The 17,957-nt window shown below is 40.7% G+C and overlaps 2 protein-coding genes across 2 annotated transcripts; one reads left to right on the top strand and one right to left on the bottom strand.

Moving 5' to 3' along the window:
- Nucleotides 1–4,143: 4,143 nt before the first annotated feature.
- On the bottom strand, nt 4,144–5,191 carry LOC101525027 (olfactory receptor 9K2). The gene has a single exon (XM_004583137.4). The coding sequence runs from the start codon at nt 5,160–5,162 to the stop codon at nt 4,164–4,166; it is 999 nt and encodes a 332-aa protein (XP_004583194.1). The 5' UTR covers nt 5,163–5,191; the 3' UTR covers nt 4,144–4,163.
- A 10,397-nt stretch (nt 5,192–15,588) lies between these two features.
- Nucleotides 15,589–16,584, top strand: LOC101517559 (olfactory receptor 10A7). The gene is given in 3 exon segments (XM_012926298.2): nt 15,589–15,961; nt 15,964–16,213; nt 16,284–16,584. Coding segments are annotated over 3 exon segments (924 nt in total).
- Nucleotides 16,585–17,957: the final 1,373 nt, after the last annotated feature.

Here is a 17,957-nt window from a genome sequence, read left to right as displayed (position 1 = left end):
TGTTACAACTGATGGATGTCATCTTCCAAAGCACATCATTTATCTTATGGTTACCTCTTGATCACATTCATTCTATGGGTTTTTACAAATGTATAATTACACATTTCCACCACTGTAGAGTCATACAGAGTGGTCTGCCTGCCCTAAACATTCACCCAACCTCTTCCTTAATCTCTAGGATCCATTTTTTTATTTGTTTGTTTGTTTCTTTGTTTATATTCCCATAGTTTTGTCTTTTCCAGAATTGTATATTGTTGCAATCACTCAACATATTATGTAGGTTAATCCCAGCAGCATCACTTCCCATTCAGCTCCCTGCTTGTGGCCTGGGAAAGCAGTTGAGGACGGCCCAAAGCCTTGGGATCCTGCACCTACATGGGAGACCTGGAGGAGGTTCCTGGCTCCTGGTTTCAAATCAGCACAGCACCGGTCTTTGTGGTTACTTGGGGAGTGAATCATCGGATGGAAGATCTTCCTCTCTGTCTCTCCTCCTCTCTGTACACCCGCCTTTCCAATAAAATAAAGAAGTCTTGGGCCCAGCGGCGTGGTCTAGCGGCTAAAGTCCTCGCCTTGAAAGCCCCGGGATCCCATATGGGCGCCGGTTCTAATCCCGGCAGCTCCACTTCCCATCCAGCTCCCTGCCTGTGGCCTGGGAAAGCAGTTGAGGACGGCCCAATGCATTGGGACACTGCACCCACGTGGGAGACCCGGAGGAGGTTCCAGGTTCCCGGCATCGGATCGGCACGCATCGGCCCGTTGCGGCTCACTTGGGGAGTGAATCATTGGACGGAAGATCTTCCTCTCTGTCTCTCCTCCTTTGTGTATATCTGGCTGTAATAAAATGAATAAATCTTAAAAAAAATAAATAAATAAAGAAGTCTTAAAAAAAGAAGAAGAAGAAGAATTACCCATCTTACCAGCCACTTACTTTCAGGAAACTCAGAGTATTCTGTCTATGAATACATTTGGTACACCTCCTCTGAATTTTAATTATTTTTTCCAAGGATTTGTTTATCATAAATAGAACATTTCCTAAAGACTAAAGTTGTTTATCTAAGTCAATCATGAGACCAGGACAGATGTGTATCTCAAGTTAATCAAATAAATGCATTCAGAGGGATAGATGGATACACTGTTGTTGTTGATGTTGTTATTTATTTGAAAGTTAGAGTTACAGAGAAAGAGAGAGGAGAGAGGAAGATCTTTTATAATCTAGTTCACTCTCCAAATGGCCGCAGCTGGAGCTTGCATACCCAAAGACAGGAACAAAGCTTCTTCCAGGTCTTCCACTTGGATGCAGGGGCCCCAGAACTTGAGCATCCTATACTGCTTGCTTTCCCATCCAATAAGCAGGGAGCTAGATTGGACGTGGAGCAGCTGGGTTTTGAACCGGTACCCATGTGGGATGCCAGCTCTGAGGCTTAGACTGATGTGCCATGGCCCTGGCCCCAGATGGGTAAATCTTACAACACATTTTTTTAAGATTTATTTTTATTTTTATTGGAAAGGCAGATACACATAGAGGAGGAGAGACAGACAGGAAGAGCTTCCGTCCGATGACTCACACCCAAAGTAACTGCAACAGCCAGTGCTGTGCTGATCTGAAGCCAGGAGCCTGGAACCTCCTCCGGGTCGGCCACACAGATGCAGGAACCCAAGGCTTTGGGCTGTCCTTGACTGCTTTCCCAGGCCACAGGCAGGGACCTGGATGGGAAGTGGAGCTGACGGGATTAGAACCGGCGCCCATATGGGATCCTGGAGTGTTCAGGGCGAGGACTTTAGCTACTAGGCCATGGCGCTGGGACCTAGACCACATTCTATTTTATTATTTACTTGCTTTGTGAAATGTGCTTCAGCAGTTACAGAACAAAATTATAAATGTCTAAATTGAGGAATTATGTGTTCAAGATATTTGTACTTTTCAGAGTTTTTTAAAGATTCATTTGTTTTTATTGCAAACTCAGATATTCAGAGAGGAGGAGAGAGAGAGAGGAAGATCTTCCATCCACTGATTCACTCCCCAAGTAACCGCAACAACCAGAGCTGAGCCAATCCAGAGCCAGGAGCTTCTTCCAGGACTCCCATGTAGGTGCAGGGTCCCAGGGCTTTGGGTTGTTTTTAACTACTTTCCCAGGCCACAAGCAGGGAGTTGGATGGGAAGCGGGGCTGCAGGGTTTAGAACCGGCGCCCATATGGGATCTGGTCGTGTGTTCAAGGTGAGGACTTTTAGCTGTTAGGCTATTGTGCCAGGCCATACTTTTAGTTTTTTAATTAAGATCCAGCAACTAGCAGGGCCTGGAACACAATGTTTGGGTTGACAAAACACAATTTTCCATGTGAGTGTATATACAGAAGGTGACAAAATTCTTTTCTATTAGACAGTCTGTATATAACATATAAAATTACCAAGATCAAAACAGAGTAACCATTTAAGATGCCAATGAGATCAGTTATAAAGTTATAAAACACATTTCCTTAAAATATAAACTGGAGGCTAACATTTGGCTCATTGGTTAAATGACTGAAATCCTGCATCCCTTGTTTGAACGCCTGGTTGGCCTCCTGACTGCAGATCAGTCAAGCACTGCCTATTCCAGACAGTAGGGGAAGCGAAACAATAGAAGATTTCTCTCTCTCTGCCTCTGCTTATGAAATAATATTTTTTAAAGATTTTATACAGAGAGGAGGAGAGACAGAGAGGAAGATCTTCCATCTGATGTTTCACTCCCCAAGTGAGCCGCAATGGCCGGTGCACGCCAATCCGATGCCGGGAACCTGGAACCTCCTCCAGGTCTCCCACGCGGGTGCAGGTCCCAATGCCTTGGGCCGTCCTCGACTGCTTTCTCAGGCCACAAACAGAGAGCTGGATGGGAAGTGGAGCTGCCGGGATTAGAACCGGCGCCCATATGGGATCCCGGGGCTTTCAAGGTGAGGACTTTAGCCGCTAGGCCACGCCGCCGGGCCCATGAAATAATATTTTTTAATTAAATAATTAAACCCAAATGGGCTTTTTGTCGGTGAATGATGATGATGATGGTGTGCAGAAGGGAGAGAAATCAGAATCATAAACATTATAAAATGTAGTTTAAAAAGTGCAATGAAACTACAAAATATTGTTCAACAGTATGCCAGGCAAATGAATTCTGTGAAGTAAAGTGTCACTGGTGATCAGCGGGAGAATTCATCATTACAATACTTTTGAGATTAAGTATGTCTGAAATCCAGAGAACAACAAGGAAAGCTTAGAAACAGACAGGAAACGGCCAGTGGGGATGCACTTATAACTCACTGGGCGGGACACAAAGATTAGTTACTCCTAACTAGGGTATGGAAGATTTCTCTGCGCACCCCTCCTAAACATGCTCACCTAAACTGTTGACATATATCCTGTTAGAATTATAGAGTTAGACCACCCGAAAAACAGCCAGGTTCAGCGAAATCATGCTTCAATGCTATAAACTGCTAAAGGCTAAAATTAAAATAGGCATGAGACAGCTGAATAGTAATCTAAGCCATTTTAAGGTGTATAGAATACGGTTGAATGTAAACCAAAATTGAAATGTCTATGAAGAAGTCACAGGTTGTGGTTGAGAACCTGCATTTTCCTATTAACATATTGGTTAATCAATACCATGTCAATTAATGCCATAATGTTGTAAATAGTTGGAAATATTATGTTGGGACTTTTAATTGATTGGAATGATACTCTGCCGGCTCTACCTTCAGACCAGAGATGGTCTCACCAAGAAACCATTGAACTTACCAGGACAATAAGATGCTGGACTTTATGCTTGGTAAATACCTCCAATGAAAGAATGTCAACTGAATTTGAACTATGGAAATGCATGCAACAAAGTGGAGCAATCCACCGTGGGGGGAGGGTTTTGGGAGGGGTGGGGGTAATCCCAGTGCATAAAAAAATGTATCACATAATGCAATGTAATTAGTTTAAAAAAAAGGAAATGTAATAAAAATATATGTTAAAAAAAAAGAGATTAAGGATGTCTGAACTGACGTACAAAGTAATACAGGGAAAGGAAGCAACACAGAAAAAAAAACAATTAATTGCATTTTTAAAATTATCTTCATGAGAATTTCAATGAATGGCCATGAGAGAAATGAAGCAAAGAGCCACAATACAATTGGCAGAAGAGAAATAATAATCAAAAGAGAGCATTTTTCTTCTCTACAAGTTTTCTTAGAGCCTCTTTGACATCTTTGTTTCTCAGGGAGTAAATCAGAGGATTCAGCATGGGAGTGACAAGGGAGTAACACAAGGAGGCCACTTTACTCAGCTCAGGAAACCTGTCAGGTGTGAGGTACATAAAGAAGACGGCGCCGTACAGCACACCCACGACCCCCAGGTGAGAGCTGCAGGTGGAGAAGGCTTTCTTCCGGCCCTCCGTGGAGCGTATCTTTAGAACTGCGGACACAATGTACACGTAGGAAACAATAATGACTGTGACGGTAGGCAAGATAATGATACCGGATAAAGAAAAAGATATCACTTTATGAATAAAGAGGTTAGAACAGGACAACCTCTGCAGTGGACGAGCATCACAGTAGAAGTGGTCAATAGCCCGAGAAGCACAGAATGATAAACTGAAGGTCATGCTGGTCTGAAGAACTGAGGTGAAACAGCCACAAAAATAGCAACCAGCCACCAGCTGAGCGCAGAGACGTGTGGACATCTGGACAGAGTAGAGGAGTGGGTTGCAAATGGCAATGAAGCGGTCATAAGCCATGGCTGCCAGGAGGAAGCCTTCCGTCACAATGAAGAGTGCAAAGAGAAAGAGCTGGGCCACACAGCCTGCAAAGGAGATGGACTTGCTTTCAGACCAGAAGTTGGTCATGGCCTTGGGTGCAATGACGGACGAATAGAAGAGATCAATGAATGAGAGGTTGCCTAGGAAGAAATACATTGGTGTGTTCAGGCGGGGGTCAGTCACAATAATGGCCATCATCCCAACATTCCCCAGGAGGATCATGGCATAGACAAGCAGAAAAATCAGGAAGAGGAGAAGGTGGAGCTCTGGGTGGACCCTGAAGCCTACAAGAATGAAGTCGGTCATTTCTGAGTGATTGCTCGTTCCCCTGTCACCCATGGCAGACACCTGCTGAGAGGCACAGGGCAAAATGAACAAATGAACTCCTGGCTTCATTTCTAGTTTTACAAACAACGTCTTACGTTAGTAGGGCTTATCAGATTATTCTATAACCATTAATTTCAGCCTTATGGAAATGCAATGACAAATTGAAGCAATTGATTAATGCAAATGCTTGTTATTTCCTAGTTCTTGCAAGTGGCAAAATTCTTTGCCTGTAAGCTGACTACCAAGGTGACTTTCACACTTCCAAGTATCACTTTTCTCTATATTTTCCTCATAGTTTGCCTAGTAAATTTAACATCAAAAGCCAGTGACTGTAAGAGGGTACATTTGATAAATGGTATTCAGGAAGTAATTTAGCTAGTCTGGCGTTAGAGACAATGGGGATTTTGGTATTGAAGATGAGAAAAACATTAGGGCTTAATGTGGAGTACCAATAGATATAAAGAAATTGACTAAGTTTAATATTTAATATGTGCAATTAACTCTTGTGAGTCATGGAAAATTTGAATTCTGAAGGAAGATAAAATGTGTGTGCTATCAGACACACAAAAAATTAGTATTTAATTTTCTAGAATCTTTTCAAGATATGCCATGAAAACTTCCCTGAGGAAAAATTTTCTCTTTCCTGTGCTTTTTTATTTTTTAATAAGATGCGTAGAGACAATTTAGACAGAATAGCTTCTTTAGGAATGGAAACCTAACCAGAGATCCTTAAGAGAGTCTTAAAGACTGTGCTCTCACTTACACTGAAAACAGTGTCATCATTGATTTATGTTTTAGCTTGCTCAAATAAATTTAATTTCTTGTATGAGAAATCTTCTCTACATTAATGGAAAATACACATTTTAAAAATCATGCACAGATTTCAAAAATTTATTGCACCATAATTTATCTTTAATTCCACTTTTCCATGAACTGACATATCCTCATATTAACATTTTTCCTCTTCTCTTGGAACTGTGCATGACGTTGTATGGGAAATTAAAATAATAGTAAACATTTATGTGGCATTACTTAATATGCCAGACACGTTTCTAAGGGCTTTCATGGGACCTCGTTTAATCCATACCATAATGCTGTGGGATACATGTTATCGTTTCCCAAGTTTCACATGAGCAAACTGAGGTTTAAAAAAATGAAATCTGTTGAAATTCACTATTGTAGTTATAAGAGGAATTTAAAACCAACAAACCTGGCTCTCGAATCTTTGTTCTTAATGATTCTTTTTAAAGTTTATCTATATTTCACAGTTTTGAATGCAGAGACAAATCATCTTCTTGATCCATTGCTGCACTGTGTAATCATTTGAATAGGAAGGCTTCTGGTTCTTTTAACGGACTTGCACCTGTCATAGAAAATGAGTAGAAGGATGTATTTCAGCAGGGGAAAACAAATATTTGTAATCCATATATGGCTTTTTTTAAAAAATTGTATTTTTCATGAACTTTTTCAACACCCCCTCATACCTCAGAAAAAAAGTTAAAATTTCTTTTCATTAAAATACATTTTCTACTTCTCAATCCATGCCAAAAATCTTTTCCATTTCACAAGTACTATCATCACATATTCATGTGAAAATAAGTTTCTTAAGATTATATATAACTGGGCCTGGCAGTGTGGCTTAGCAGTGGTTAAAGTCCTCGCCTTGAACGCACCGGGATCCCATATGGTCACCGTTTCTAATCCCGGCTGTTCCACTTCCCATCCAGCTCCCTGCTTGTGGCCTGGGAAAGCAGTCGAGGACAGCCCAAAGCCTTGGGTTCCTGCATTCACGTGGGAGACCCGGAAGAGGTTCCTGGCTCCTGGCTCTGGATTGGCACAGTACCAGCCGATGTGGTTACTTGAGGAGTGAATCATCGGAGCGAAGATCTTCCTCTCTTTCTCTCCTCTTCTCTGAATATTTGACTTTGCAATAAAAATAAATAAATCTTTAAAAGAAAGGTTATACATAACTTCTACAAATATTGTCAGTGTAGCATTCTGTGTCTGGACTTTAATTGGTGCAGGGGGAATCAGTGATAAGCGTGGAGCCTGTGCAGTCCCACTGTAGTCAGCACTACTTTCACTGTCAGACAGATTTGGGTTGGGGTCTAGTTCAGCTTCTTTCACTTTCTCAATGGGATCTAGGACAAATTTCTTGTACTCTCTATACAATAGCATCCCCGTAGTCAGAAGAGAGACAAGAATTCTGCAATCCTCAAAGATTTTTGCAGATAGAAAATGAACAATGTAACATAAATCAAAGGGTACCATTATGGCCCAGTAAATATTCAACAAGTGTTTATCATTATTCTTTTTATTACATTTCGGTATGATGTTAAAATTCACAGCAGTCCTGTTTAAGTTGAAACATAATGACATATGTGGGTTTTGTTGGATAAACTTTTATAAACTTAAATTTCTATTAATTGTGGGACAGAATCAGAAACACTATTAAAAGTCCAGAAAGAATACAAAAAATATCTGCGGAAAATGTAATATTTTGTTTGAGGAAAACAAAAATGACTAAGGGGAAAATTACATGCTATGTGTTACCATTACGTAAGATTTCTTTTTTAGGGCCCGGCAGCGTGGCCTAGCGGCTAAAGTCCTCGCCTTGAAAGTCCCGGGATCCCATATGGGCGCCGGTTCTAATCCCAGCAGCTCCACTTCCTCCTCCAGCTCCCTGCCTGTGGCCTGGGAAAGCAGTTGAGGACGGGCCAATGCATTGGGACCCTGCACCCACGTGGGAGACCCGGAGGAGGTTCCAGGTTCCCGGCTTTGGATCGGCCCGTTGCAGCTCACTTGGGGAGTGAATCATTGGACGGAAGATCTTCCTCTCTGTCTCTCCTCCTCTGTGTATATCTGGCTGTAATAAAATGAATAAATATTTAAAAAAAAAAAGATTTCTTTTTTAATGTAGAGAATAAGGTATTCACTAACCCCATTAAAAATAAATATGCAAATAGCTCTATTTCAAAGGACCAATATTTTACATTAGATCATCCTTAGGGTCTGTGGAGATCTAGCTGTGTGAAAGACAGCCAGAATCAATCATGTAACATTATTTTTGAGAAATTTTACATTGACATTTTGCTAGTTTCACATCCTAGCAATGACTTACATTACTTTAATATTTAGGATTCATTCCTATCATGTATATTCCAATGTCATAGTCTTGCATTACTATTAAATATTTATCATTCATTCTTTGACAAAATTTTCTGAGTATTTGTTGTCAGTATAATGCTTAACATCTGAAAAATGACTATTAATTATGATATATTTATTAGGTGGAATGAGAGAAAAATGCTTAATAATCTGTCATAAATGCTATAATAGTCATAATGTCATAAATATTAATATAGTTGTGACTGAATCGTATTTGTCCTATTTATATGCCTGGAAGACAGAGTTCTTCCCAGGTAGTCCACAAGCAAATAGCCATTCAGATTTATTATTTTTCCAAATCTCATATCCTTTAAAAGTTATCTTTACCTTTTGCTCTTTGAACTTTTATCAGAGTCTCTCAAAAATGAAGCAGCAAATTCCAGGGGTTTTCTCTTTTTATTCTTTTAAGTCTATAAATGATAAGAATAAAGTTAAACACTTACTGTCATGACCACAAATACTGAAAAATTGCCATTTTGTGGTAAAATAAGCCTCTTTCCCCAAAACACATTCATTACCCCAGTTTTAGAGTCTTCCCTTAGAGAAATACAATCTGTGTTTCCATTGCTGTATTTTAAAAGTTGCCTTTTCCAAAAGGGAAAAAAAATTGCCTTTTCCTTCAGCAATAGATCTCTTGAAGCATTCAAAATGTTCTCGTCAGAAGAGAATTGCAGTAAATTATCTAACTGATGTTCTGCCAATGCTAAAACAACCCCAGGAATTACACTCCATAGTTACGTAACTGGAACCTGAGCCATCAATCCACAGGACATTTACTACCCTGCTTTCTCAGATGTCTGTGCGCTTTAAGGAGGGAGCGAAGATGGCCATGCATGAGAAAGTGGAAGCCCTGAACCATCTGGAATTGCTAACAATTTGCCAAAATATCGATAGCAGTTACCCAACGGGCTTCGGTTTAGGTATAACCATGTAACTTTTCCAAGTAATTGAAGCGTTGAGATTTCTGTCACCTTCTGGGACAGTGTCCTCCAGAGAGCAGAAAAAAATAGAAGTCAATTACTGAGACTTCCAGGTTTTGGAGACAAGGTCCGTAGAGGACCATGTAGGCTCTGGATGTAAAAAATAAATTAAAAAAAATAATTTTGTTAATTTAAGCTTCATTGGACTTAAAATACATTAGAGAGGTTTTATTTTTTCTTTATGTGAATCCTTTGAATAGAACCATAAAAATGTTTCAATATCAATTTTCCACTAAAACAATGATTTTCAATTTACAATAAGTTTTTTTTGGTAAGAAATTAAGTGTTTTAGTTCATCAGAAACTTGATAGGGAATTTTATGGTCCTACATATAACCAGCTGCAATGGCCAGAGCTGGGCCAGTTGAAAGCCAGGAGCCTGGAACTTCTCCAGGATCTACCATCTGAATGGAGAGGCCCATCTTTTGATGCTTTGCCAGGCAGATTAGCAGGGAGCTGGACTGGAACTGGAGAAGCCAGGACACAAACTAGCGCTCATACAGTATATGCTGGCACTTCAGGGGAAGGCTTAATCTGTGAAATCACACACAAGCCCCTTGAACTGTATTTCAACCAAGAGAACAGTAAGACATGCAACTTAAATTTATGCCCATTAGGAGTATTTTTTTTTAGTTCAGTACTCTTTAGGGAGCACCTTTGAGTCATATTTGTATGACAATAGTCTTGTCCATTTCTTGCTGCTGCCAGGATTACATGCAGCACCTCTGTAAACTTGACCCAACATCTTTTATCTCAGAAGCTGCAAGGAGGGAATGTCCCATGTGATCACAGCTATATGCTGAAAGATAGTTGGCTGTTAGGAGCAGGTGTACTGGAAATGGTAGTCACTGGTCACAAAATCTATTTATGATTTTGAACATACTTGATGTAGACATGACAAACATTGCAGTCAGTAACTTCATGAAGTACCTGCCTACAAACCCGGACTAATGCTTCCTTGACGGGACAGACCTGCCTACAAACCCGGACTAATGCTTCCTTGACGGGACAGATGCTAACTGTTCAGGACACTGCAGTCACACGATTATTGCAATCGAGAGCACACTCTCTATCAGGGTTCACATAGGACCTATTTCCAAAAAAGAACACGTGCATCAAGCTCACGTTCCTCTAAAGCCTTCAGGAGCCTACACTTTGATTTTCCAGTCACCATTTGCTGGTTTCACAGACTATCAGACTATCAGATTCAAGTGTTTGTGAGTTCCAATGGACCTTACTCGGAATCCTGATCCATGTGAAAAGGGCTGGCAGCATTTTATGGATCAGGTCATTTTATATGTGTTGTGACTACCCACAACAATTATAAGCAATATACAAGTATAAACATTAAACAATATATTGCCTGCTAAAACCAGAAAAAGAAACATTTAACTCTTCATGAACGGAGATGGCTAGGTAGACATGAGCAAATGGACAGGAGCCAGAAACCCTCATGTAGGGGAGGGATCAGGAACTCTGTTGTGTGCCAGGATAAACTTGTGGGTAAGTATCGTGATGAGAACTCAGTCCGACTAGAAAAGTCTGGCTTGAGGCCACGTGTACAGTGATCCCAAATGTGAGCCACATGGCCAATCAACCATCTACTTCAGGGACAAAAGTGCCATGCCAAGACGTTGGCTTGTCATGTGCTCTGTGTCCTGGGTCACTGCTTCTCTGAAATATATTCTAATGACCTTTTGTTTTGTTGTCCCTTTTGTTTTGTTTCTGTCTCTGAGCAGTAATTCATTTTTGTGACAAGGCTGGGAAGAGGAAGGGACAAGGATCAGCAGGTGCCTGAGCAACCCCAGAGAAGCCCCACACCCCCTCCCCGGACCCTGTGATAACTCAGGGATGTGTGCCTGAAAACCTATCCTATGAGAGACTCCGGGAAGCTCTGTTCTTGGGACGGTTTTCTCCGTTGGCTGCATTCCATCCCAGTTCCTGGAACGCAGCCTTCACCTGTTGACCTGTAAAGACTAATGTTTGTGAGAAGAAACACTGACATGTGTTCTGTAAAACAACCTGGTGAAAGTTCATGTGCATGGCAGATTGCTTTGTGATGATATTCTACTTAGCATTGTTCAGATAGCCTGGCTTTGCATGAAAAACATAGTATAAAAACATGGTGCAATGAACATTTGCACCTTGGAATCATAGACCGTGGACCCTGTGTCTTTATTCAATCAACAGTGCTCCCGTGTACCAAGCTCTGAGATCCCTGAGGCCCACACATTTTCTCTGTCAGAAAAACAGGAACAAAAGACACCGAAACTTACGGAATGCAAAAAAATGTTTTAAGAGGGAAGTTTCTGAACGTCAAAGTTAAAAACTAAAAGGAAAAGCTCCTAATCTAACTTTAAATTCTAAAGAACTAAAAAAGAGGAAGAAACAAAAAGCAAAGTTGGCAGAAGAAAGGAAATAATGCAAATTAGCCCAGAGATAAACTGAGACCAGAGAAACAGTAGATAGACAAAATGGAGAAACGATTCTTAAAAGATAAACAAATTGGTAAACCTTTAGTTATGATAAACACATAAAAGAGAGAGGCCAAATGATTAAAACTAAAACAACAAAAATTATAATTGATATTCTGGAAGCACAAAGCATCGACAAACAATTCTATGAACAAATATGTGCCAAAAATTGGACAACATCAAAGAAACAAATGTACTCCTAGAGACAAGATTGAATCTTAGAAGAATCAGAAAATCTCTTCAGAACAACAGCAAGAGATGGAGATGGTGATCAGAAATCTCCTACAAAGAAACATCCATGGTCAATAACCTTGACAGGTGAATTTTATCACAAATTTGAAGAATCTATCTCCTTTTTCCTCACATTTTTTGAAAAAAAAAAAAAAGAAAGAAAGAAAAAACTTGAAGATCACTTCCAAATTCCCTTTATGACACCAGCATTACTCTTGCATGAGAACTAGATAAGGATATTACAAGAAAAGAAAGTTAGAGATTCGTAATCCTAACAAACATAAACTCGGGCCCAGCGTGATAGCATAGTGGTTAAAGTCCTCGCCTTGCATGCCTGGGATCCCATATGGATGCTGGTTCTGATCCTGGCAGCCCCGCTTCCCATCCAGCTCCCTGCTTGTGGCCTGGGAAAACAGTCGAGGATGCCCCAAAGCCTTGGGACCCTGCACCTGTGTGGGAAACCTGAGAGAACCTCTGGGCTTCAGATTGGCTGAGCTCCAGCCGTTGCGGCCGCTTGGGGAGTGAAGATCTTCCTCTCTGTCTCTCCTCCTCTCTGTATATCTGACCTTCTAATAAAGAATAAATAAATCTTAAAAAAAATAAACTCAAAAATTCTCAAAAATATATTAGCAAACTGATTCCAACAACACAAGAAAAGGTTTCTGCAAAATAATCTGGTGAAACTTATCCTAGGAATGTAAGCATGGTTCAAATATTCAAAGCAATAATATGATCTCTCTATCAAAGGTAGTATTTAAAAATCATAGGTTAATCTCAATGGGTGACAAGAGTACATTTGATAAAATTCCATATTTTCATAACAAAAGATCTCAACAAATAAGTATATAAAATATCAACATGTGTGCAATAAAGTTCATATATGAGGAACTCACAGCTTAATACTCGTTGTCAGCGTTTCCCCTTTTGGTCAGGAGCAGCCACTGCCCTGGTCCCAAAGCATTCAATTCTTTAACTGAACCATTTGTTTCAGAATGGGCATATAGGTTAAGACACTAACTAGGGCAACCACATCCCTTATCAGGGTGTGTGGGTTGAAGACCTGATTCCACTTCGAATTCGGTTTCCCCCAAATGTTGTGGGCTGAGGAGTTGATTTACATTCCTTAAGCTGAGCACTCAGGAATCGGGCCTAAGGCAGTAGCACCTAGCCTTTGCAGATTCATTGGCGTCCTATTGTCCTGTTGATGGGCTTGGGGGAAAGAGGAGAGAATATGGTAATAAAGAGGCTTGTTGAGGACGGCTCGGGGGAGTCGGCTCCCAGCACTTGTAACACCATCATGGTCTCCGTGTGTCGGTGCTTTTCGCTCGGACATTCGCCGTGCCTACTACGCCGGCTCAGCTAGCCGCGACACCCAAACACGTCCCTTTGGATGCCGCATTGATGCCGCAGGAGCCTTCATCCCTGTCGTGCACGTGGGAGACCCAGACTGAATTCTGGACTCCTGCTTTCAGCTGCCCCGCCCCCACCCCGCCCCCGCCCCGCCCCCGCCCTGGAGTTACGAGCATTGGGAGTGCATCAGAAGATGCATCATCTCTCTCTATCCCATTTCAAATAAATCAGTAACTTTTTTTAATCCTGTAAGCTGTGGATTTTTCAGAGCCTTTTAGCCCATTGTGGAAATCAATTTTAAATATTTTGACTAGAAAGTTTCATTTGTGACTTGTAGTAGAAAAAGATGTATTCTGAAAGAATGAATCCACTATTTACCCAATCACAGTATTTGAAAATAAGACTGCATTCAGCTTAGCTATAGTGTGTCACTATAGGTAAGCTTTTTTCCAATATGTGCTCCTGCTCGATGTGCTATTACTAAGAACCACTGGTATAGAGAAAAAAATTTGTAATTCTATTACTAGTCAAAAAAGTTTACTTTTAAGATGTAGTCCCCGAGTATGTAATAGTTAAATTCGTTTTGTGATTGGTTCAGGAGATATTCAACAGCAAATATTTATAATAGCAGGCATCTGTTGGGAAGCACCAAGCTCCCAGTCTGACTGCTGTGGGGAGAATGGTCAATCACAGAACCATTTCAATGGACTGGGATTGAATGTTGGGAGGAATGACTTTTCTACTACAAATCATATTTGTTCAGAGGACTATTTTGTTTTCAGGTCTACTTAAAATGAATATAACTGTGTGCATAGTGAGAAGTGGGGGCTCAATGGAGTGGAATGATAAGAGAAAATATAAAAATCTCGTAAGAGAAAATGTAAAAATTCAGGTAAGTTAGCAAAGCCCACAAAGACTACTGGAAACACTGAAATCGGCATGCATTCTACTTAGCTACTGACATCTATACACTAGGTGCACCTCATGGGTGTAGATGCATTTAAGAAGTCTGAGTGTGCGTGTGTGTGTGTAAACATGGTAAGCAAAATGGTGTAAGACACGCTTCATTCAATAGAAATGTGATTAATATAGTAAAGATTAGATAGTCACATTAGCCCATTGTTTTCTTTGCAGCATCCTAAAACAATGGCCATTAACAACAAGAACAAAAAGATGAAAAGTAATGCGTGCTAGTGAGGATTCAAAGAAATTAAAACAGTTAACGGGAATGTAAATTTAATACAATCATTATAGAAGAGAGTATGAAAGCTCCTTACAAACTGTGAATAGAACCATCATATGATCCAGCAATGCCCCTACTGGATATATATCCCAGAGACATGAAGTCATTTTCTCAAAGCCATATCTGCTGCACTGTGTTTACTGCAGCACAGCTGACAACAGTTGGAAAATGAGATCAAGCAACATGTCTGCCATCAGTTACATGGATAAAGAAAACGTATATATACACAATGAAATTCAGCTACAAAAAGAATTAAACGCTGTCATTTGCAATAAAATGGATGGAACTGGATGACATCATTTTAAGTGAAATAAACACGACATAGACAAATGCCACATTCTGAGCCTCACATGTAGAAACTGAAAAAACTCACTCTGGCCACAGAAAAGTAATAACTAGAGCTTGGGGTTAGGGGGAATTTGTAAAATGAGTAGCAAATCAATTAGATCAAAGGAAAAAGTTTCAAACATTACCCAGTAGAGTGGGAGTGATGACAACCCACAACCCATTACGTTATTTTATGAGCAAGTGAAAGAAAGGCACCCCAAAGTTCCAATCATAAAGTAATATGAACAAAGGACAAGTGTTGATTGCATTGATTTGAACAGTACACTTTGTATACATGTATTGAAATATTACACAATCGTACATAAATATGTATAATTCTTAATAAATATTTAAAGAGAAGTAATAATACTATAAAAATTTAATAATCACTGAGACTAACAATTTGGTAGAATATTTCCTTTTATTATTTATCTAAACACTTTCTGCTTTATCCTGAAAAGGATGGATCTCAGACCATGTCTCTGATGATAGAAAAACTGTAACTAAATAATAAACGATTGGTAAAAATAACACAAAGTTCTTTTTCCTTTATTACGTTATTGTAAATATCCTCTCTGCTTCAGGAAAACAAGGCAGTTAAGCAACTGAGAACAGAAATGTGCTTTATGGATCTTGCTGTCAATTTTTGAGACTGTTTCTGTATTGATAGACAATGTTTTAATACACATATTTTGATTCTTAGAAAGAAACTGGGCCTAGAATATGGTCTGTGAAAATCACACCAGAGTCACTGAATTCATTCTTTTTGGTTTCACAAACAATCCCAAGATACAGGTTTCCCTTTTCATCCTGTTTCTGGCCATATATATGGCCACTTTGTTAGGCAACTTTCTCATTGTCACAGTTACAAGTATGGACCCTGACCTTCACACGCCCATGTACTTCTTTCTCCAAAACCTGTCACTTCTGGAAGTCTGTTTCACTCTAGTCATGGTGCCCAAGATGCTGGTGGATCTACTGTCCCCAAGAAAAATCATCTCTTTCGTGGGTTGTGGAATCCAGATGTATTTCTTCTTCTTCTTTGGGAGCTCTGAGTGTTTTCTTCTCTCTGTGATGGCTTATGATCGCTTCGTGGCCATCTGTGCTTGAGGATGGCCGTGGGCTCTTGGATGCCTGGTGTCCCTGTATCTATGCTGCAGACAGGTTGGCTGATGGCCCTTCCTTTCTGTGGACCCAATGCTGTAGAACATTTTTTTGGGGGGGACGGTCCTCCAGTGTTGAAGCTAGTCACCGAAGATACAACCACATATGAAATGCAAGCACTTGCCTCCACACTTCTATTTATCATGTTTCCTTTCTCCCTTATTTTGGTCTCCTATACCCGCATTATCATAACCATTCTGAAAGAATAAAGAACAATAAAATAAATAAAAATAAATTTTAAAAAACAGAAAAAAAATCATAACCATTCTGAGGATGTCTTCTGCTACTGGTCACCAAAAAGCATTCTCTACTTGCTCTTCGCACCTCATTGTGGTATCTCTCTTTGATGGAACAGCCAGCCTGACCTACCTTTGGCCTAAATCGAATCAGTCCCCTGAGAGCAAGAAGCTTGTATCATTGTCCTATACAGTCATCAGCCCCATGTTGAACCCCATCATTTATAGCCTAAGGAACAGTGAAGTGAAACGGACAGTCAGGAAGATAATGACTCACAAGGTCTTGCACAAGACAGAAGTGTTTTTGTTTTTTTTTTAAGATTTTATTATTATTGGAAAGCCGGATATACAGAGAGGAGGAGAGAGAGAGAGGAAGAGCTTCCATCCGATGTTTCACTCCCCAAGTGAGCCGCAATGGCCGGTATGCGCCAATCCGATGCCGGGACCTGGAACCTCTTCCGGGTCTCCCACGCGGGTGCAGTGTCCCAATGCCTTGGGCCGTCCTCGACTGCTTTCCCAGGCCACAAGCAGGGATTTGGATGGGAAGTGGAGCTGCCGGGATTAGAACTGGCACCCATATGGGATCCCAGCAGGGCTTTCAAGGCGAGAACTTTAGCCGCTAGGCCATGCCGCCGGGCCCCAGAAGTGTTTTGAGTCCTATAGTAAAGTGTGCTCTAAACAACCTAGGAGAAGCAGAACCCACTAACAAAAGCTACAGTGGGTTACTTACTATCACTACCCCCTACTACAGTCAGTGCATCTCAGTGGATATTTCAGAGTCTTACTGAGAAAGAGATAAGTATGCTTACCTGGGAAGACAGGAAAAAAAATTCTGAGAGGACTATTTAAAAACTGAGTCAAGGGCCCAGTGTGGTAGCCTAGCAGCTAAAGTCCTCACCTTACATGTGCCAGCATCCCATATGGGCTCCGGTTTGTGTCCCCGGTCACCCAGCATCCCATCCAGCTCCCTGCTTGTGGCTTGGGAAAGCAGTTAAGGATGGTCCAAAGCCTTGGGACCTTGCACCTGCATGGGAGACGCAGAAGAGGATCCAGGCTCCAGGCTTTGGATAGGCGCAGCTCCGGCTGTTGACCGCTTGGGGAGTGAATCATCGGACAGAAGAGCTTCTTTGTCTCCCTTGCTCCCTGTGTATCTGCCTTTCCGATAAAAATAAAACGAAGCTTTTAAAAATTGAGTCAAAAAAGAATTAATTCCACCTGCCTTAGCAAACATCATAGCCTAGAAACATAGTTCACTATAGCACATTGATTATTTAGCTTCATGATTGTGGGCTGACTGAGAGCTGTGACTGAAGGATGCTCCCCAGCTGCCCAGCATTGTAACAGAGTATCTGCCACATATTGTGAGTTTTAGAAAACCTCAACATTCAAAACACAATTTCTATGAAATAAATATCTTCTTGACACCATAATGAAGTAAAAACAAACAAATCAGAAGTTAAGCCATTGTCAATCAGAGGCCACCTGACTGGATGAAGGTGGCCTTCTCAATCTTACTACGTTCTGATTCTCTTAGTCTGCTGTTGGCTTTTCTGCTTGGCCCAACCAGATCTGAGATCGCTGGATGATTTCAGCTCACAGATCATACGGAAGGGTAAGAGAGGTTACAGAAGGTAAATAAAAGTCACCCTGCAAATCATTGTATATTCTGCAGCTGATACAATGCAAAGATGG

Source organism: Ochotona princeps, chromosome 15 (genome assembly GCF_030435755.1).
Source record: "Ochotona princeps isolate mOchPri1 chromosome 15, mOchPri1.hap1, whole genome shotgun sequence".
NCBI lineage: Eukaryota > Metazoa > Chordata > Mammalia > Lagomorpha > Ochotonidae > Ochotona > Ochotona princeps.
Note: the sequence above shows the minus strand (reverse complement) of the source record. Positions and strands in the feature narration are given on the sequence as shown.